This window comes from Chlorocebus sabaeus, chromosome 24 (assembly GCF_047675955.1).
Source record: "Chlorocebus sabaeus isolate Y175 chromosome 24, mChlSab1.0.hap1, whole genome shotgun sequence".
NCBI classification, from domain to species: Eukaryota; Metazoa; Chordata; class Mammalia; order Primates; family Cercopithecidae; genus Chlorocebus; species Chlorocebus sabaeus.
In genome coordinates, this window is record NC_132927.1 from 13795282 (window position 1) to 13817209 (window position 21928).

The 21928-nt window shown below is 35.4% G+C and overlaps 1 protein-coding gene across 8 annotated transcripts in view; it reads left to right on the forward strand.

The window, feature by feature from the left end:
- The window catches only part of MIPOL1 (mirror-image polydactyly 1), a 365168-nt gene that overhangs the window by 144418 nt on the left and 198822 nt on the right, over window positions 1-21928 (forward strand). For 6 of the 8 annotated variants that reach the window (XM_007986530.3, XM_007986529.3, XM_073010937.1 and 3 more), the window contains one exon: window positions 17620-17727. The exons of the other annotated variants lie outside the window; for them this stretch is intronic. In XM_007986530.3, coding sequence (XP_007984721.3) covers window positions 17620-17727 — 108 coding nt within the window. The remainder of the gene's footprint in view (window positions 1-17619; window positions 17728-21928) is intronic. 8 annotated transcript variants of the gene reach the window in all.

Below are 21928 nucleotides of genomic sequence, written 5' to 3' on the forward strand. Positions count from 1 at the left end.
ACAATTTTCCATCTTTTTAAAATATGTGTCCCCCATTCATTTACTCCTATTATTTTGAAGGAAATCCCAGATATAATATTCTTTTCATCTATACATTTTATAGTGTAGCTCAGAAATATATAGACTCTTGTTTAAAACATAACTACAGTATCATTATCACACCAAAAGGAGTAACAATAAATCTATAATATTGTGAAGCATCCAGTTTTAATTTTCAAATTCTAGTACCTCATAATTTCACATTTGTTTTGAGTATATAAATAAGAATCACACATTGCAAATGAACAAATTGACTCTTAACCATCTTTTAATTTATAGATTCCCCTTCATCTTTTTTATTCCCCTGGAATTAATTTTTTAAATAAATTTAAAATAAAATGAAGTCAGTTTTCTTGTAGAGTTTTCCAGTTTTTTCATTACATCTCTATAGTATCATTTAATATGTTCCTTTGTTTTCTTTTTTTCCATATATGTACTTTTTTTTTCCAAGTATTCAAATATGGATACTTGACCTAGAGACTTAATGAGATTTAGATTTGTTTTTATTAGCAAAACTACTTTATAGGTGGTTTTGTGTTCTTTCGTCTGGAAGCACATGTCATGTTGTGCTTCTTTCTATGTTGTTAGCAAATCTCAATGCCTAGATCTGTTACTATACTAATAATTTCAAAATTGTGATGTTCTAAAGATAACATTCCTATTATCTTTATTAGTTAGAATATTTCTCTAAAGAGAGCTATCTTCTTATCTATTGTTTGATTATCCAGTGGTAAAATTTATATAATAAAGAGTGGCATGTTGGCTCACACCTGTAATCCCAGCACTTAGGGAGGCCCAAGCAGGAAGACTGCTTGGGGCCAGTAGTTTGAGACCAGCTGGGGCAACATTACAAGTCCTCATCTCAACAAAATTTTTAAAAATAGCTGGGCATGGCAGTGTGCTCCTGTGGTCCTAACTATTCCAGAGGCTGAAACAAGAGGATCTCTTGAGCCCAGGAGTTTGAGGCTGCAGTGAGCTATGACTCCAGCCTGGGTGATAGAAGGAGACTTTATCCAAAAAAAAAAAAAAAAAAAAATAGTAGACAATACTTAAATACTTGTTTATCAATATCCTCCAACATTAACAATTTGTTTTTTAGTTTTTTATTTTCTTTTTTTGAGACAGGGTCTTGCTTTGTCATCAAGGCTGGAGTACAGTCATACAGACTGGAGTGCAGCTCACTGCAGCCTTGACTTCCTGGATGGAAGCAATACTTCCACCTCAGCCTTCTTTTTTTTTTTTTTTTTTTTTTTTTTATTATTATTATACTTTAAGTTCTAGGGTACATGTGCATAACGTGCAGGTTTGTTACATATGTATACTTGTGCCATGTTGCTGTGCTGCACCCATCAACTCGTCAGCACCCATCAACTCGTCATTTACATCAGGTATAACTCCCAATGCAATCCCTCCCCCCTACCCCCTCCCCATGATAGGCCCCGGTGTGTGATGTTCCCCTTCCCGAGTCCAAGCGATCTCATTGTTCAGTTCCCACCTATGAGTGAGAACATGCGGTGCTTGGTTTTCTGTTCTTGTGATAGTTTGCTGCGAATGATGGTTTCCAGCTGCATCCATGTCCCTACAAAGGACACAAACTCATCCTTTTTTATGGCTGCATAGTATTCCATGGTGTATATGTGCCACATTTTCTTAATCCAATCTGTCACTGATGGACATTTGGGTTGATTCCAAGTCTTTGCTATTGTGAATAGTGCCGCAATAAACATACGTGTGCATGTGTCTTTATAGCAGCATGATTTATAATCCTTTGGGTATATACCCAGTAATGGGATGGCTGGGTCATATGGTACATCTAGTTCTAGATCCTTGAGGAATCGCCATACTGTTTTCCATAATGGTTGAACTAGTTTACAATCCCACCAACAGTGTAAAAGTGTTCCTATTTCTCCACATCCTCTCCAGCACCTGTTGTTTCCTGACTTTTTAATGATTGCCATTCTAACTCCACCTCAGCCTTCTGAGTAGTTGGGCCTACAGTTGCACACCACAATGCCTGGCTAATATTTTTTCATTTTTTGTAGACAAAGTCTCCCTACATTGACAAGGCCGGTCTTGACTCCTGGCCTCAAGTGATCTTCCTGCCTTTGCCTCCCAAAGTTCTGGGATTACAAGCAAGAACCATTGTGCATGGCCAAGTTTTTAAAATTTTTTAATTGTCATTATACACAATAATTTTATTCAGTGTACTTCAGTTATTATCAGTTATTGATACTGAAATTATATTTTCTTTAGATAGCAGGGAATTTTTTCAAGTTGGCCTCTGAGTTTTTTCTGAGTCTCCTCAATAATTTATTGGTATCTGCTATGACTGAATGTTCCTGGATCATTCTGCACATTTCTTGTTCCAGAACTGGAATCAACCAAACATCCATGGAGTTCTTTATTTTCAGTAGGAGGTGATATTTGGAGCCCATATTCCAGGTGCTAGGGGTCCTCACTGCTACTGAGTTTCCTGTTGTTTTTAGTCTGTTTCAGTGGGCAGAACTAGGAAGTACACACACATAAACACTCGTATTTTTTAAAAATAAAACTTATGTGTGTTCATACTGATACTTCAAATTGTGAACTAGAGAATGTTTACTTAACATATCTTATGTGTGTATCTTTTGTCTCTTATGGTAAGAATCTTAGTTCTTCAGAATACTCTGATATATACAGTTGACTTTTATTTGAAATACATTACTTGATTTAGGGACACATATCTTCTCTAGCACTTGTCTTGTGTCTTTGTATTTGTCAAAGTAGGGGGGATCATTAAAATACCTGAATGTGGATGGGCACAATGGCTCACGCCTGTAATCCCAGCACTTTGGGAAGCCAAGGCAGACAGATCAGTTGAGGTCAGAAGTTCAAGACCAGCCTGACCAACATAGTGAAACCCCATCTCTGCAAAAATACAAAAATTAGCCAGGTGTGGTGGCGCAAACCTGTAATCCCAGCCGAGGCAGGAGAATTGCTTGAACCCAGGAGGCAAAGGTTACAGGGAGCCGAGATCATGCCAGTGCAGTGCAGCCTGGGTGACACAGTGAGACTCCATCTGAAAAAAATAAAAAAATACCTGAAGATATGGCCCTTTCAGATACTTGCCACTTTGGGCATTCCCTGGACCTTACCTTCTGTTCCTTTTATACTGGTAGCCATGGAAACAACCCAAATATGCAAATATGGATAAGTGCCTTCAGTGTAAAATAGCTTTATTATTTTTATATTATGCTTATCTCTTTATTTATAATACTTCATGTAAACATTGGCCTGAAAGTCCCCCTGCCAACACAAGCATACACACACAGCCTTTCCAGAAAAGTTGAAGAGAAAGACCATGAGGATTAAAAAATTGAGAGGAAACCTGAAGAGCTACAGACATACTGGGTAAATAGTGATATAAGACCAGATATTGATCCCAAGGGCTAGGAACTTTGATTTTTATTACCATTAGAAGGTGATGATATGGCCATGCGAGGTGAGAACTGAGTGGAGAACCTTGAACAGCCAGACTGTAGAAAGAATGCCTTTTCAGTGAAAGGAACTCTAGAAAAAATAGACAACTTACTGGTTCAGAGAAGTGATAATGAAGCTTGTCTCTGGCCAAGACATAGCAAAGGGGGAAAAATTATCCTGAGAAATTAAAGGGCCACACCTGCTTCATATGGGAATATAGTCAACACGTTACATAACTGCCGTGGTGAGAAACCACAAAGTCATTAAGATGTAAATCTGACCTAGATTAATAAAACTTTAGGTCATCCAGCAGAAACAGATACAAAACCAATCTGGCAATTCATCTACACGCACAAGTTAATACCAAAAAAGGAATGTCTGCTAAAGATGGGGAAAGTGGAAATGTTTATGCCACATAAAAAAATCCAACATGAAAAATAATTAAAAGGATTATGCTACCAACAAATTGAGATAACAGGAAAATGTGAAAGCATATACAATATATACATGTAAACAGAGAAACCATTGAATAGACATATACAAAAGGATCACAGTGAAAAAAAGATAGACAGAATTGAAAAGCATGCAACTAGAAAAATGAAAGCTATAGTCACTGAAATTAAAAAATAAGTGAATAAATGAAGAATAGATACAGCTGAAGATAGAATCAAGAATCTTGAATCACTAGTGATAGATGCTCAGAATTCACACATAGAGATTGAAAATAGATTAAAAGTGATTAAATTAAAAATGAGTTGTAGATCTAATATGGCCAATATGAGTTTCAGAATGGAGCAAGATAATATTCCAAGAGATGATAGCTGTGGATTTTCCATCTTTAACAAGCACAGAGTATGAAGAAGTTAAAAGTAAGTCCACTCCTAGAGATACTGTCATAGAACTGTAGAACATCAAAATTAAACTATAGAAGACGTTAAAGCAACAATTGAGAAAAAACATAGCAACCTACAAAGGAATTACTATGAAATTCATAGTGACTTTATGTTAACAACAATCAATGCCAGACTAAAATGGGATAAATCTTCAAAGTGCCAAAGAAGTAACATTTATCATAGTAGTTCTATCCAGTAAACAGTGTGAGAACAAAAGAATCACATTTTCAAAGACTGGATGTCTCAGTAAAAGAACTTTTTTTTTTCTTTGTTAATAAAACTTTTATTTTGGATTCATGGGGTACATGTGCAGGTTTGTTACATGGATATACTGCGTGATACTGAGGTTTGGGTTACAATTGATCCCATCACCCAGGTAGGGAGCCCAGTACCCAACAGGTAGTTTTATACCCCATTCCCCCTTCTGTCTCTTCCCTCTCTGGTAGTCCCTAGTGTCTGTTATTCCCATCTTTATGTCCATGCTTACCCAATGTTTAGCCCCCACTGATAAGTGAGAACATGTGGTATTTTGTTTTCTATTTCTGCATTAATTTGCATAGGATAATAGCCAACAGTAGCATACATGTTGCTGTAAAGGATATGATTTCCTCTAAAAGAACTTTAAAAACTGTACCTCTGAAAAAAAAGCATTCAACCCGGAAGGAAAACTAGATGATTTGATAAAGGATGTCTACTGATTCTTCTAGAAATAGATTATAGACATGACCCCAGTGAATAAAATGATGTGATGATCAATTAGGACTCTACACAGTAATCAAATGATTGTTATACATTAGAAAATTGAGATAATTCACTGTATTAATGCAACACATTTGGTAAAAGCATGCAATAAAATTAAACACACTAGTATTAATATTACAGAAGGGGAGTGGGACAGGTCAGCAAACTAGGAATAAAAAATAATGTCCCTGATGTGATCGGAATACCAAGCAAAATGCCTCTTAATGGTTATATATTAGAAGCATTTGTTTTAAGGTCAGAAACAAGAGAAGGATGACTACCACTAAAAGGAAAATTTTCTTAGTACCTCCACCACTTCTACCTTCCTAGTCTGAGCCACCTCATCTGTCTCCTGGACTAACTACTCAACCTCCAGACCAGACTTCTTTCTTGCATCTTCCTTCTCCTTCCCCTCCCCTTCCCTTACCGCCCCCCGCCCCCCGCACTTTTTTGTTTTTGTTTTTTTTTTGGAGACAGAGTCTCTCCCTGTCACCCAGGCTGGAGAGCAGTGGCACAATCTCAAGCCCACTGCAGCCTCTGCCTCCTGTGTTCAAGGGATTCTCCTGTTTTAGCCTCCTACAGGCAGTGCCACCATGCCCAGCTAATTTTTTTTTTTTTTTTTTTTTTTTTTTGAGATGGAGTTTTGCTCTGTTGCCTAGGCTGGACTGTGATGGCAGGATCTCAGCTCACTGCAACCTCCACCTCCCAGGTTCAAGCGATTCTCTTGCCTCAGCCTCCCAGGTGGCTGGGACTACAGGTGCCTGCCACCATGCCCGGCTAATTTCTGTATTTTTAGTAGTGACGGGTTTTGCCATGTTGGCCGGGCTGGTCTTGTAATCTTGACCTCAGGTGATCTGCCCACCTCAGCCTCCCAAAGTGCTGGAATTACAGGTGTGAGCCACCGTGCCTGGTCACTGTCTATTCTTAACAGCAGGCAATGTGAATGTACAGTAATGCCAAACAAATTATGTGGCTTCTCTACTCAAAACCCTTTAGAAACTTTCCATCTCACTCAAAGTAAAAGCAGTAGTCTTTACAAGAATCTCAAGGCTCTACTGACCTCATCTCCTACTCTTCTCCCCCTTGCTTACTTCATTCATTCCTACTACAGGATTCTCTTTGCCATTACTCAAATATACCAAATAAGTTTCCCCCTTGGGGCCTTTGCACTTATTGTTCCTTCTGCTTCAACCACTCCTTCCAAAGATATGCAAGATTTACTGCTATTTCTTCTTAGACTCCGTATTCAAATATCTTCTCAATTATGTCTTTTCTACTTGAAATTGCAAAGTATTTCTTTACTCTGTTGGCACTCTGTATGCCTTTAACCTGTTTTTCTTCAACATTTTTCACCTTTATCATTCCATATATTTCTTTTTTTTTTTAAATTTATTTATTATTATTATACTTTAAGTTGTGGGGTACATGTGCATAATGTGCAGGTTTGTTACATATGTATACTTGTGCCATGTTGGTGTGCTGCACCCATCAACTCGTCATTTACATCAGGTATAACTCCCAATGCAATCCCTCCCCCCTACCCCCTCCCCATGATAGGCCCCGGTGTGTGATGTTCCCCTTCCCGAGTCCAAGCGATCTCATTGTTCAGTTCCCACCTATGAGTGAGAACATGCGGTGTTTGGTTTTCTGTTCTTGTGATAGTTTGCTGCGAATGATGGTTTCCAGCTGCATCCATGTCCCTACAAAGGACACAAACTCATCCTTTTTTATGGCTGCATAGTATTCCATGGTGTATATGTGCCACATTTTCTGGTACCAAAACAGAGATATAGACCAATGGAACAGAACAGAGCCCTCAGAAATAATACCACACATCTACAGCCATCTGATCTTTGACAAACCTGAGAGAAACAAGAAATGGGGAAAGGATTCCCTATTTAATAAATGGTGCTGGGATAATTGGCTAGCCATAAGTAGAAAGCTGAAACTGGATCCTTTCCTTACTCCTTATACGAAAATTAATTCAAGATGGATTAGAGACTTAAATGTTAGACCTAATACCATAAAAATCCTAGAGGAAAACCTAGGTAGTACCATTCAGGACATAGGCATGGGCAAAGACTTCATGTCTAAAACACCAAAAGCAACAGCAGCAAAAGCCAAAATTGACAAATGGGATCTCATTAAACTAAAGAGCTTCTGCACAGCAAAAGAAACTACCATCAGAGTGAACAGGCAACCTACAGAATGGGAAAAAATTTTTGCAATCTACTCATCTGACAAAGGGCTAATATCCAGAACCTACAAAGAACTCAAACAAATTTACAAGAAAAAAACAAACAACCCCATCCAAAAGTGGGCAAAGGATATGAACAGACATTTCTCAAAAGAAGACATTCATACAGCCAACAGACACATGAAAAAATGCTCATCATCACTGGCCATCAGAGAAATGCAAATCAAAACCACAATGAGATACCATCTCACACCAGTTAGAATGGCGATCATTCAAAAGTCAGGAAACAACAGGTGCTGGAGAGGATGTGGAGAAATAGGAACACTTTTACACTGTTGGTGGGATTGTAAACTAGTTCAACCATTATGGAAAACAGTATGGCGATTCCTCAAGGACCTAGAACTAGATGTACCATATGACCCAGCCATCCCATTACTGGGTATATACCCAAAGGATTATAAATTATGCTGCTATAAAGACACATGCACACGTATGTTTATTGCAGCACTATTCACAATAGCAAAGACTTGGAATCAACCCAAATGTCCATCAGTGACAGATTGGATTAAGAAAATGTGGCACATTCTATATATTTCATTTACTTATTTTGTTTGTTTTCTCTTTTCCCCAACTAGAATGTGAACTCCACGAGAGTGCATTTTTCCCTAGCTTGTTAGATGCTGTATCTCCAACCATATACAACTGCCTGGAACAGAGTCATTGCTTAATATTGGTTGAAAAAAATGCACTTCAGAATAGGCATTCCTTGGGGGAGAAAAGAATGGTGATATTTAAGCATGGATAAATTAGTTATATAGTTCTAATATTTTGATTTTTAAAAATCTGAATTATGAAAGATTAATTTACATTTGGTAAACATTGGTGATAGCAGTTTGTGTTATTTCCTGTCTCTTTCTGTATTCTTTTTCTTCTTTTCAGAAACAGGGTCTCACTCTGTCGACCAGGCTGGAATGCCATGGCAAGACCATAACTCATTGTAGCCTTAAATTCCTGGACTCAAGTAATCTCTCACTTCAGCCTCCCTAATGGCTGTGGGACTACAGGTGAAAGACTCCATGCCTTACAAATTTTTTAATTTTTATTTTTGTGGAGATGTGGTGTGTTGGTATGTTCCCCGGCTGGTCTTGAACTCCTGGCCTCAAGTGGTTCTCCTGCCTCAAACCCCAAAGTGCTGGGGTTACAGGCATGCACCACTGTGCCCAGCCCATTCTGCTTTTTCTTTTCTTTTTCTTTCTTTCCTGTTTTTTTTTTTTGTTTGTTTTTTGTTTTTTGTTTTTTTTACTTTATATATTTAACAATTTTTTTTAATTTTTAATTTTTGTGGGTACATGGTATTTGTATATATTTATAAGGTACACGAAATGTTTTGATACAGGGATGCAATAATCTTGGGGTATCCATCCCCTCAAGTATTTATTGTGTTACAAACAATACAATTATATTCTTTTAGTTATTTTTAAATGTACACTTATCATTGATTATAGTTACCCTATTTTACTGACAAATATTAGGTCTTATTCATTCTTCCTAAGTCTTTTTTTTGTACCTATTAACCATCCCCGCTTCCCTCCAGCCCTCACCTACCATTTCCAGCTTCTGGTAGCCATCCTTCTAATCCCTGTGTCCATGAGTTCAATTGTTTTGATTTTCAGATCCCACAAATAAGTGAGAACATGCAACGATCTCTTTCTGTGCTGGGATTGTTTCACTTACCCTAATGATCTACAGTTCCATCCATGTTATTGCAAATGACAGGATCTCATTTTTTTTGTGATTGAATAATACTCCACTGTATATACATGTGCCATATTTTCTTTATCTAGTCATCTGTTGATGAACACTTAGGGTGCTTCCAAATATTGGCTGTTGTGAACAGTGCTGCAACAAACATGGGGATGCAGATATCTCTTCAATATACCAATTTCCTTTCTTTGGGGTATATACACAGTAGTGGGATTCCTGGATCATAAGCTCTGTTTTTAGTTTTCTGAGGAACCTCCAAAATTTTCTCCATAGTGGTTATACTAACTTACATTCTCACCAATAGATGGGCAATTTGCAAGTATTTTCTCCCATACTATAAGTTGTCTCTTCACTTTGTTGATTGTTTCCTATGCTGTGCAGAAGATTTTTAACTTGATGGGATCCCATTTGTCCATTTTTGCTTTGGATGCCTGTACTTGCGGGATGTTGCTCAAGAAATGTTCACCCTTTTCACCCTTTTTCCACATGCTCACCAGCATTTGTTGTTACCTGTCTTTTAGGTAAAAGCCATTTTAACTGGAGTGAGATGATAATCTAATTGTAGTTTTGATTTATATTTCTCTGCTGATCAGTGATATTGAACACCTTTTCATATGCCTGTTTGCCATTTGTATGTCATCTTTTGAGAAATGTCTATTCGATTCTTTTGCCTTTTTTAAAAAAAATTGGATTATTAGATCTTTTCCTGTAGAGTTGTTTGAGCTCCTTATACATCCTGGTTATTAATTCCTTGTCAGATGGATAATTTGCAAATATTTTCTCCCATTCTGTGGGTTGTTTCTTCTCTTTACTGATTGTTTCCTTTGCGGTGCAGAAGATTTTTAACTTGAAGTGATCCCATTTGTCCATTTTTGCTTTGGTTGCCTGTGCTTGTGGGGTATTGCTCAAGAATTTTGTTTTTGTTTTTGTTTTTTTTTAAATTATACTTTAAGTTCTAGGGTACATGTGCAAAACGTGCAGGTTTGTTACATATGTATGCATGGGCCATGATGGTTTACTGCACCCATCAACTCGTCATTTACATTAGGTATTTCTCCTAATGCTATCCCTCCCCCAGCCCCCTTCCCCCCGACAGGCCCCAGTGTGTGATGTTCCCCACCCTACATCCATGTCTTCTCATTTTTCAGTTCCCACCTATGAGTGAGAACATGTGGTGTTTGGTTTCCTGTCCTTGCGATAGTTTGCTGAGAATGATGGTTTCCAGCTTCATCCATGTCCCTACAAAGGACATGAACTCATCCTTTTTTATGGCTGCATAGTATTCCATTGTATGTATGTGCCACATTTTCTTAATCCAGTCTATCATTGACGGATATTTGGGTTAGCTCCAATCTTTGTTATTGTGAATAGTGCTGCAATAAACATACCTGTGCATGTGTCTTTATAGCAGCATGATTTATAATCTTTTGGGTATATACCCAGTAATGGGATCGCTGGGTCAAATGTTATTTCTAGTTCTACATCGTTGAGGAATTGCCACACTGTCTTCCATAATGGTTGAACTAATTTACACTCCCACCAACAAGTGTAAAAATGTTCCTATTTCTCCATATCCTCTCCAGCATCTGTTGTTTCCTGACTTTTTAATAATCACCATTCTAACTGGCATGAGATGGTATCTCATTGTGGTTTTGATTTGTATTTCTCTGATGACCAGGGATGAAGAGCATTTTTACATGTGTCTGTTGCCTGCATAAATGTCTGCTTTTGAGAAATGTCTGTTCATATCTTTCAGATCCTTTGCCCACTTGTTGATGGGGTTATTTGTTTTTTTTCTTGTAAATTTTGTTAAAGTTGTTTGTAGATTCTGGATGTCAGCCCTTTGTTAGATGGGTAGATTACAAAACTTTTCTCCCATCCTGTAGGTTGCCTGTTCTCTCTGATGGTAGTTTCTGTTGCTGTACAGAAGCTTTTTAGTTTAATCAGATCCCATTTGTCAATTTTGGCTTTTGTTGCCATAGCTTTTGATGTTTTAGTCATGAAGTCCTTGCCCATGCCTGTATCTGGAATGGTATTTCCTAGGTTTTCTTCCAGGGTTTTTATGGTTTCAGATCTAACACTTAAGTATTTAATCCATCTTGAATTAATTTTTTTATAAGGTATAAGGAAGGGATCCAGTTTCAGCTTTCTACATATGGCTAGCCAGTTTTCCCAGCACCATTTATTAAATAGGGAATCCTTTCCTCATTTCCTGTTTTTGTCAGGTTTGTCAAAGATCAGATGGTTGTAGATGTGTGGTGTTATTTCTGAGGCCTCTGTTCTGTTTTATTAGTCTATATCTCTGTTTTGGTACCAGTACCATGCTGTTTTGGTTACTGTAGCCTTATAGTATAGTACGAAGTCAGGTAGTACGAAGTCAGGTAGCTTGATGCCTCCAGCTTTGTTCTTTTTGCTTAGGATTGTCTTGGCAATGCAGGCTCTTTTTAGGTTCCATATGAACTTTAGTTTTTTTTTTCCAGTTCTTTGAAGAAAGTCAGTAGCTTGATGGGGATAGCATTGAATCTATAAATTACCTAGGGCAATATGGCCATTTTCATGATATTGATTATTTCTGTCCATGAGCATGGAATGTTTTTCCATTTGTTTGTGTCCTCTTTTTATTTTGTTGAGCAGTGGTTTGTAGTTCTTCTTGAAGAGGTCCTTCACATCCCTTGTAAGTTGTATTCCTAGGTATTTTATTCTCTTTGTAGCAATTGTGAATGGGAGTTCACTCATGATTTGGCTGTTTGTCTGTACTTGGTGTGTAGGAATGCTTGTGATTTTTGCACACTGATTTTGTATCCTGAGACTGCTGCTTTGTTTGCCTACTTAAGCCTCAGCAATGGCAGATGCCCCTCCCCTAGCCAGGCTGCAGCCTGACAGGTTGATCTCAGACTGCTGCGCTAGCAGTGAGCAAGGCTCTGTGGGCATGGGACCTGCCGAGCCAGGCATAGGAGAAAATCTCCTGGTCTGCTGGTTGCTGAGACCATGGGAAAAGCACAGTATTTTGGCGAGAATGTACCATTTTTCCAGGTACAATCTGTTACCCCTTCCCTTGGCTTAGAAAGGGAAATCCCCCAACCCCTTGCACTTCCCAGGTGAGGTGATGCCCTGCCCTGCTTCAGCTTGACCACTGTGGGCTGCACCCACTGTGCAACCAGTGCCAATGAGAGGAACTAGGTACCTCAGCTGGAGATACAGAAATCACCCATCTTCTATGTGGATCACACTTGGATCTGCAGACTGGAGCTGTTCCTATTCGACCATCTTGGAATGGAAACCAATAAAGTTTTGCTTAGACCAATGTCCTGGAGATTTTCCCTTATATTTTCTATAGTAGTTTCATAATCTGAGGTCTTAGATTTAAGTCTTTCATCCATTTTGATTTGATTTTTGTATATAGCAAGGGTTAGTGGTCTAGTTATTCTTCTGCATATGGAAATCCAGTTTTCCCAGCACCATTTAATGAAGAGACTGTCTTTTCCCCAGTGTATGTTCTTGGCACTTTTGTTAAAAATTAGTTCACTGCAGGTGTGTGGATTTGTTTCTGGGTTTTCTATTCTGTTCCGTTGGTCTATGTGTTTTTATGTCCAAACCATGCTGTTTTGTTTACTCTTGCTCTGTAGTATAATTTAAAGTGAGGTAAAGTGATTCCTCCAGTTTTGTTCTTTTGTTTAGGGTAACTTTGGCTCTTCTGCATCTCTTCTGGTTCCATATAAATTTTGGGATTTTTTTTCTATATCTGTGAAGAATGTAGTTGGTATTTTGATAGAGATTGCCTTGAATCTGTATATTGCTTTGGGTAGTACCTACGTTTTTACAATGTTGACTCTTCCAATCCATGAACATGGACTGTCTTTTCATTTTTTGGTTTTCTCTTTAATTTCTTTCATCAGTGTTTCATAGTTTTCGTTATAGAGATCTTGCATTTCTTTGGTTAAATTAATCTCTTGGTATTTAATTTTATCTGAAACTGTGATAAATGGGAGTGTTTTCTAAAATTTCTTTTTCAGATTTTTCACTGTTGTCATATAGAAATTCTACTTATTTTTGTATGTTGATTTTGTATCCTGCGACCTTACTGAATTTGTTTATCAATTCTAATAGTTTTTTTGTGTGTATGTGGAATCTTTAGGTTTTTCCAAATATATGATCATATCATTTGCAAACAAGGATAATTTGACTTCTTCCATTCCAGTTTGGATGCCCTTTATTTCTTTCTCTTGTCAGATTGCTCTGGCTAGGACTTACAGTACTATATTGAATAACAGTGGTGAAAGTGGGCATCCTTGTTGTTTTCCAGATCTTAGAGGAAAGGCTTTCAGTTTTTCCCCATTCAGTATGATGCTTGTTGTGGGTCTGTCGTATGTAGTTTTTATTATGTTGATGTACGTTCTTTCTGTACCCAATTTTTTGAGTGTTTTTATCATGCAGAGATGTTCAATTTCATCAGATGCATTTTCAGCATCAATTAAAATGATCATGTGGTTTTTGTCCTTCACTCTGTTGACGTGATGTATCACATTGATTGATTTGCGTATGTTGAATCATCCTTGCATCCCAGGGATAAATCCCTCTTAGTCATGATGCGTGATCTTTTTAATGTATTATTGAACTCGTTTGCTAGTATTTTGTTGAGGATTTTTGCATCAATATGCATCAGAGATATTGGCCTATAGTTTTCTTTTTTTGATGTGTCTTTGGTTTCGGTATTATGATAATACTGGTCTTGTAGAATGTGTTTGGAAGTCTTCCCTCTTCTTCTGTTTTTCAGAATAGTTTGAGTAGGACCGGTATTTGTTCTTCTTTAAATATTTATTAGAATTCAGCAGTGAAGCCATAAGGTCCAAGGTTTTTCTTTACTGAGATACTTTTTATTATGGCTTCGATCTCGTTACTTGCTATTAGTCTGTTCAGGTTTTGGATTTCTTCCTGGCTCAATCTTGGTAGGTTGTTTGTGTCTAGAAATGTGTCCATTTCTTCTAGATTCTTCAATTTATTGACATATAGTTGCTCATAGTAGGCACTAATAATCCTTTGAATTTCTGTCATACTGATTTTAGTATCTCTTTTCATCTTTGAAGTTACTTATTTGAATTTTCTGTCCTTTTTCTCAGTCTGGCTTTTGTTATATGGATCCCTTGTGTTTTTTTTCATTTCAGATTTATTCATTTTTACTCTGAACTTTATTGTTCCTTCTACTAATTTTGGGTTTAGTTTGCTCTTTCTTTTCTAGTTCTTTAAGATGCATTGTTAAGATTGTTTGTTTGAGGTTTCTCTTCTTTTATGCTGTAGGCACTTATCTCTGTAAACTTCCCTCTTAGTACTACTTTTGCTGTATCCTGTAGTGATGTTGTGTTTCCATTATCATTTGTTTCAAGAAGTTTTTCCATTTTCTTCCTAATTTCTTCATTGACCGACTGGTCATTCAGGAGCATATTGTTTAATTTTGATGTGTTTGTGTAGTTTCCAGAATTCCTCCTGTTATTAATTTCTAGTTTTCTTCTGTTGTGGTTAGAGATGATGTTTGATATTATTTCTTTTTTTTTTTTTTTATGTTTTAAGACTTGTTTTGTGACCTAACATATGGTCTACCCATGAGAATGATCCATGTGCTGAGGAAAAGAATGTGTATTCTGCAGCCTTTGGACGAGATGTTCTGTAAATATCTAGTAGATCCATTTGGTCTGTAGTTCAGATCCAGTCTGAAGTTCCTTTGTTGATTTTCTTTATGGAAAATATGTTCATCCCTGAAAGTGGGATGTCGATATCTCCAGCTATTGTTGTATTGGAGCCTATATCTCTCTTTAGCTCTAATAATACTTGCTTTATATATATATGGGTGCTCCAGTGTTGAGTGCATATATATTTAAAATTGCTATATCCTCTTGCTGAATTGACCACTTTATCATTATAAAATGATCTTCTTTGTCTCTCCTTAGAGTTTTTATCTTGAAATTTGTTTTGTCTGATATAAGTATAGCTACTCCTGCCCTTTCGGTATCATTTAAATGACAAATTTAACAATTAAAAATATAAACGTTGAAGAATTAATTTGGTGAGAATATCAATAAAATTTGAGATGTGATTAAATGATAGGATCTTTATCTGCTTTATAACTATTTTATGAAATTATAAAGTGACAGTAATTAATATAGTATGCCACTTCCTAATGAATAAACTGTTCAATCTCGTTGCTTCAAAATAAATTTCAAAATTACAGAGTTTAATAAAAGTAAAAAGAAACAAACCACTAGAAATTATATATAAATATGCAATTGTGGGGAATATGTTAGGCTTTTCAAGGATAATGTCAAATGAAGAAATAATATAGGATTACATAAATTTAAATAAACATTTAATGTAGTTAAATATGCTACAAATATTTATTTTACAATAACGTTTAGCATTTATTTCTTGAGCATGAATGAGTGAATTTTTTATGTTTCTACCATGTAGTTTGGAAAAATCCCTATTCCTGGGTGATTTCTAATTTATTTGGAATGAAAAGAATAGGTGTCACACAACTCTTGACCATGCTTCCTCATTTTCTTCAGATACACTTCTTAAGTTTCTACTTTCATTTATTTTCTCCTGTATTCTTCTTCTTTCTCCAGTGTCAGCTTACAAAATCACATGCCCAAAACAAGCCCAACTCAGATGTCAGCAGCTCCATGAAACATTCTTTCTCCCATAGCCAAAATAATCTGCTCCACCTTTGAATCCTAATAGATCACTTAGTTATTACATTTTAATACTTAATAATTTTATATTAAAGTTAGTTGAAAATGTAAAGGATAATTTAGTAGAGTGTATCTCTACTTTATCATCACAGTTAGTGCTATGCCATATTCGTTTTCTTGGGTCATAATTTGTGTCCTCAGTAACACACACTGTGATTTGATTGCATTCTGACCAAATATTTTTTTACTGGCTATAAAAGATACACAGTTTAATATGTAGATCATGTGTCTCCTGAAAATAAATGCCACATAATATGTGTCACAGAATTTTCACGTAAATTTTTAAAAATGTGATAGGTGAATTAAGTTGTCATACAGCTCATGATGGAATAGACATGGCAATGTAAAAAAATCTGCACTAAGTCAGTATTTTATCATATTTGGAGAATTTAGTTTCAACAAAACTATCTGCTAAATTAAATTAATATTGATTAGGAATGCCTTGATATTATGGTTATTTTATTTATTTTTAAGAGTGTTTTGATTTTATAATTGTATTATTTATGCATGAAGTGTGTATACTCAATTTCACATTTGTACACAGACATCATTCGGCAATCTAAGTCAATATCAGGAGTCTGGTAAGACTTTTTCTTCCAAAACATTTTGTATATTACTCAAAGTTGTGAAATATTGATACATACTGCCTAATATTATTTGTGTCAGAGGCAGAAGAAACCAGAGGAGTAAGAAATGTCATTTTGGATGATAGCTGCATTGTGATTGTAACATAATAAGTAATGATTTTTTTATTCATCCATTATGACAACTATCCATTTGTCAAATAATCTAGAAATAACTTTTTCCTGATCTTAAATCAGTATGTGTCCTTATTACTTGTTTTGTAAGTATTCTAATTTTAAAATAGATAAATTAAGGAATGGTTTTTAACTTTTTCCTCAGTGATGGGTTTAGTACTTTATTTGTTTAATCCCCCATGTATCTTCCTATTGTCCTGATTTACAGCACACCATTTTATAGCCTGTGTAATTATTATGTGAAGTGTTTTACATATTTATATTGAAATCTTATATTGAAATGGCAAGATATTTCAAAAATTTTTTGAACACAGATGCTTCTATTGGCTCATTAAAACTTTTACTTATTTTTTTTACTTATATTCTCTTATATTCTTTACTTGTATTCCAAATAGGTGAAAGTGATCATTTCACATATCTGTTACCACTTTTACTTATAAGTAAAATTTGATCAAAATGGGAGAAATTAAAAACACTTAATTCTTTATCTATTTCCAAGTCTTGGCACTCTGGCTATTGCTTTTTTCCCTATAAAATTGTTTCCTTAGATATTTTTAAAAACTGGAAATATTTCTGAATATATACCTTATAATTTTTATTTTAAAGTATTGATAAAATGTGATCATACAATATCATATTGTAGTTTATTTAGAATCCAATATGATTTTTAGAAGCACACTTTTATTCAACCAGTAGATGGATAATCAGAACGATTTGCTCAAAGAATAATTTTAAATGTGGTTTGACCTTAATTTTATAAAAGTGTTTTGTGATTTATATAACATTCAGATTAATAAAGTAACTGAAAATTGTAATTGAATTTTTAGAATACTATAAGCAATATTTTTATTTATTGTACTTACCATTACTTTTACTTACCATTCTTGTTGAAAAAAAAAAAAAAAAACAAAAAAAAAACCCTTGTCTTTTAGAGAATACAATGATATTATTTACATTAATTCATGTGGCTTGGTGAAAAAAATGCTATAACTCCTTTACTTAATGGGATTCTTCCCCTGTGGCAGTGCAAACGGCTAGAGCAGGAGCTTCATCATCTGAAAGAGCAGAACCAGACTTCAGCAAACAACATGAGACATCTGACTGCTGAAAACAATCAAGAACGTGCTCTGAAGGTAAATCTCCGTTCCTTCTTGCAGGCAAATTAAGGTTGTAAGCCCTTGGTGCCAGCTTTCTGTGCCGCATATATCACTTGTGTACATTTCAGCAGAAGTGAGCTGTGGTGTTTGCCAACAACCCCTTCTTTAAACACAGATACAGCACCCTTCTGTTATGGTATATTTTATTTCATGTATGTGTATGTGAAAACAACACATTTTCTGAATTTCAAGTTATGGTATATTAATAACTTTTGGTACATGTTTATTCTGTTTCTTTTTTATATCATTACCTTTTGCAGTTAATAAAAAGTGACCACATTAAAAGAAAAAAATTAAATTATGGGCCTTTGCTTTGCATCAATATTTATTGTAATAATTTTTAAGAGGACTTTTGTAATATTAGTCACCCACAGAACTGACAGTCCTTGAAGAATATGTGAATGTGTTTGGGAAATGAAGAGGTACTTAGAATGTTATAGTAAAAGAGAAAGAAAGATGTTAAATAATAAATTCAACTAGAACTTTCAACAAGTGAAATACACATTTCATAACAAAAAGTTCTGTCCCATTGTAATATAGATCAAGTAATTATGAAAAAGGACATGGTTTTAATTCTCCTAATTATATTTTTTTCTTAAAGTGCTTGTGACTTTTCATTTTACTTTTTATCTTTTGCCCAGTTCTCAGCATAGTGCCTGTACACAGTAGTTGTCTCTACCCTCAAGGTGCTTGCATTCTCATGCTAACCTGTTAAGGTTTAAAAAAAGAAATCCATGAGAAACAGAAAAGATTCATCATTGTTTTTATTGTATAATAAGAAAAGATTTGCTACCAAGAAGGTTATATTCTACTTTGCTGTCTTAAATTTTTTTTTTTATCTGCTTATTACAGAGCAATATCATGGCATTAGCTGTGTAACTCACTAAGCTGGAATCATGTACCAAAATTGAGGAAAATTGTGACATTTTAATGTAGAAAATATTTTTAATCTGTCTAAGAAGTATAAGATTTGGTAGAAGTCAGATTTTTCCACAAAATGTATTTAACTTCATTTTGATATTTTTAGTGGTAGGCTTATATCATCTTTGTTATTATTGTTTAATGCACTTTCTGCTTTAGATAGATGAAAACAATAAGTGAGAAAGGAACAAATTATAGATTGCTGTGATTATTTCTAATTACCCCCAAAGAATTTACTATTTTATGAAAAGTAGTAATAGTTTTTAAAATGTATACTTGCAAAATAGAAAACATTATTTGAAAAGCAGCTTCCATAATGTATGCTAATTTGTCAGTGTTAATTTGTCAGTGTTAGGGGACAGATTTAATGGGCTTAATATGATATGGCAGTCTCCATTTAAAACAGTGCCTAAAATAAAAATTCTAGTTTGTTAAGTATATATTAATTTCATGGTCTTTATTCTGGCACTTCTGGTTGTGTGTTTCTGTTGAATTTAATGAAATGATAGCTGCTATTTATGGAGAGAGATAAAGAAATAGATGGAATAATTTTTTTTTTTTTTTGTGAGACAGAGTGTCGCTCCATTGCCCAGGCTCGAGTGCAGTGGTGTGATCTTGGCTCACTACAAACTCTGCCTCCTGGGTTCAAGCGTTTCTCCTGCTTCAGCCTCCCGTGTAGCTGGGACTATAAGTGCCCACCACCACGCCTGGCTAATTTTTGTGTTTTTAGTAAAGTCGAAGTATCACTATGTTGGCCAGGCTGGAAATAGATAAGTTCAAAACAAACATTAAACCCCTGTAAGAGAGAAATTTCTGCTAACTGTAGACTACTATCTAATTTAAAACAATATAGCTATATTTTCACTCCTGACAAATATACTATATTAAAATCTTTTCTAGTTGCTCATCTTTTTTTGCAAAAGTCTCAAATTTTTCTGTTATCTTTTAATCCTTCGTAACATTCATTAAGCTAGCTTAAATTATTGGTGAAGATGAAAGGAAGAATTAATTTTTTAAAACTTATCAACTCAATCTTTATTAAGCATCTGTGTTCATTTAAGCTTGTTTTAAAATGGTCTGTCTTGCGTAACACTGACAAATTTTTTATTAATTTTATGCCATATTTCCTCATGAGAAACTCTAAATTTTTTCTGAAAATTAGGTCAATTATAAAACATTTGCTTTATTCTGAATCATTTTTTTAAAATTACTCTTACCTTCTAGGAAGTTTTTGTTTTTTATTTGATGCATTCATTATAGCGCTATGTACCTTTAAGTTGTCATATGAGTTAATGAATAATAAGTTTACTACCAAGCTATCTGGTGAGTGAACAGTTTGCCTCCTTTCTGAGCAATATGTTTATCTTTTACAACTTATTTATAAGTATCATTTTTCGGTTAACTGATTTAATATTTAGTTAGTATCTAATAAGTGTCAGAAACAACTCTTTAAAAACGATTCACTGTCTCTAAAGCTTTCAGTCTGCCAATAATATTTTTAGTATTTTATTATAAATAGTACTGTTATTAATATCACTATTAAATGTCAACTTGAGTAGGGTAAAAACTGAAAAATTCATGCTTTATTTTATTGAATTACACGGAAATTCCTAAAGGTAACGATTCTAGAGATATATTTGTGGGAAAACAATCACAATTAGTAGTCATAGATTACGTAGAATTTTCTAAAATAATTATAGCAAAATCAGTTATCATGCAAGGAAATACTTTTTAATAATCTAGTGTCATTTTAATAATAATGTCTGTTTATTCTAATAACCAGAGATTTTTTTCTAAATTACTTTTTATGATAGAGACTAAGATTAGATTTTTACTGATCATTTATAAGCATTCTTTTTAATGTAGGATGCAGTTATGCTAGATAATTTTGCAGGCCGGGTGTGGTGGTTCACACCTGTAATCCCAGCACTTAGGGAGGCTGAGGCGGGTGGATCACTTGGGGTCAAGAGTTCGACATCAGCCTGGCCAATATAATGAAAACCCGTCTCTACTAAAAAATACTAAAATGAGCAAGGCGTGGTGGTGGATGCCTGTAATCCTAGCTACTCAGAAGGTTGAGGCAGGAGAATTGCTTCAGCCCAGGAGGCAGAGGTTGCAGTGAGCAGAGATTGTGCCACTGCATTCCAGCCTGGGCAACAGAGTGAGACTCTATCTCAAAAAAAAAAAAAAAGAAAAAAAAGAAAAAGAAAAAAAAAATTGCAAGGCATAACACTGTTTCTCCTACTTTTATATTTTCTATTTTCCCTAATAACAAGTAAAACACAGTGGTATCTATAGGATAAGAGACTGAATTATATTGATACTAGTATATATTCTGAAAGTTACTTTTTTAAAAAACAGCTTATTTTCTTGTTTAAAGTAAATTTTATCTACTTAAGAAATTGGTTTCTGGAAGAACATGTTTTTGAACATGTGATTTTGTTTGTTTCTTCATTCTGAAACAGAGTCTCACTCTGTTGCCCTGGCAGGAGTGCAGTGGCTTGATCTCAGTTCACTGCAACTTCTGCCTCCCAGGTTCAAGTGATTCTCTGGCCTCAGCCTCCCAAGTAGCTGGGATTACAGGCATGCACCACCACGCTCACTAATTTTTGTATTTTTAGTAGAGATAGGGTTTTACCACAATGCCCACCCTGGTCTCGAACTCCTGGCCTCAAGTGATCCGCCTGCCTTGGCCTCCCAAAGTGCTGGGATTACAGGCATGAGTCACCAAGCCCAGACTTGAACATGTAATGTTTTTAAAATAAATTTGCGTTAGATATAAAGATGTAGACATCAAACTTAATAAGGAAATTCATATATATTGCCTTTCTATCCTTTCTTTTTTTTTTTTTTTTCATTATACTTTAAGTTCTGGGGTACGTGTGCAGAACATTCAGGTTTGTTACATAGGTATCCACATGCCATGGTGGCTTGCTGCACCCATTAACCCATCATCTACATTAGGTATTTCTCCTAATGATATCCGTCCCTTAGCCCCCCACCGCCAGACAGGCCCCACTGTGTGATGCTCCCCTCCCTGTGTCCATGTATTCTCATTGTTCAACTCTCACTTATGAGTGAGAACATGCAGTGTTCGATTTTCTGTTCCTGTGTTAGTTTGCTGAGAATGATGATTTCCAGCTTCATCCATGTCCCTGCAAAGGACATAAACTCATCCTTTTTGATGGCTGCATAGCATTCCATAGTGTATATGTGCCACATTTTCGTTACCCAGTCTATCATTGATGGGTATTTG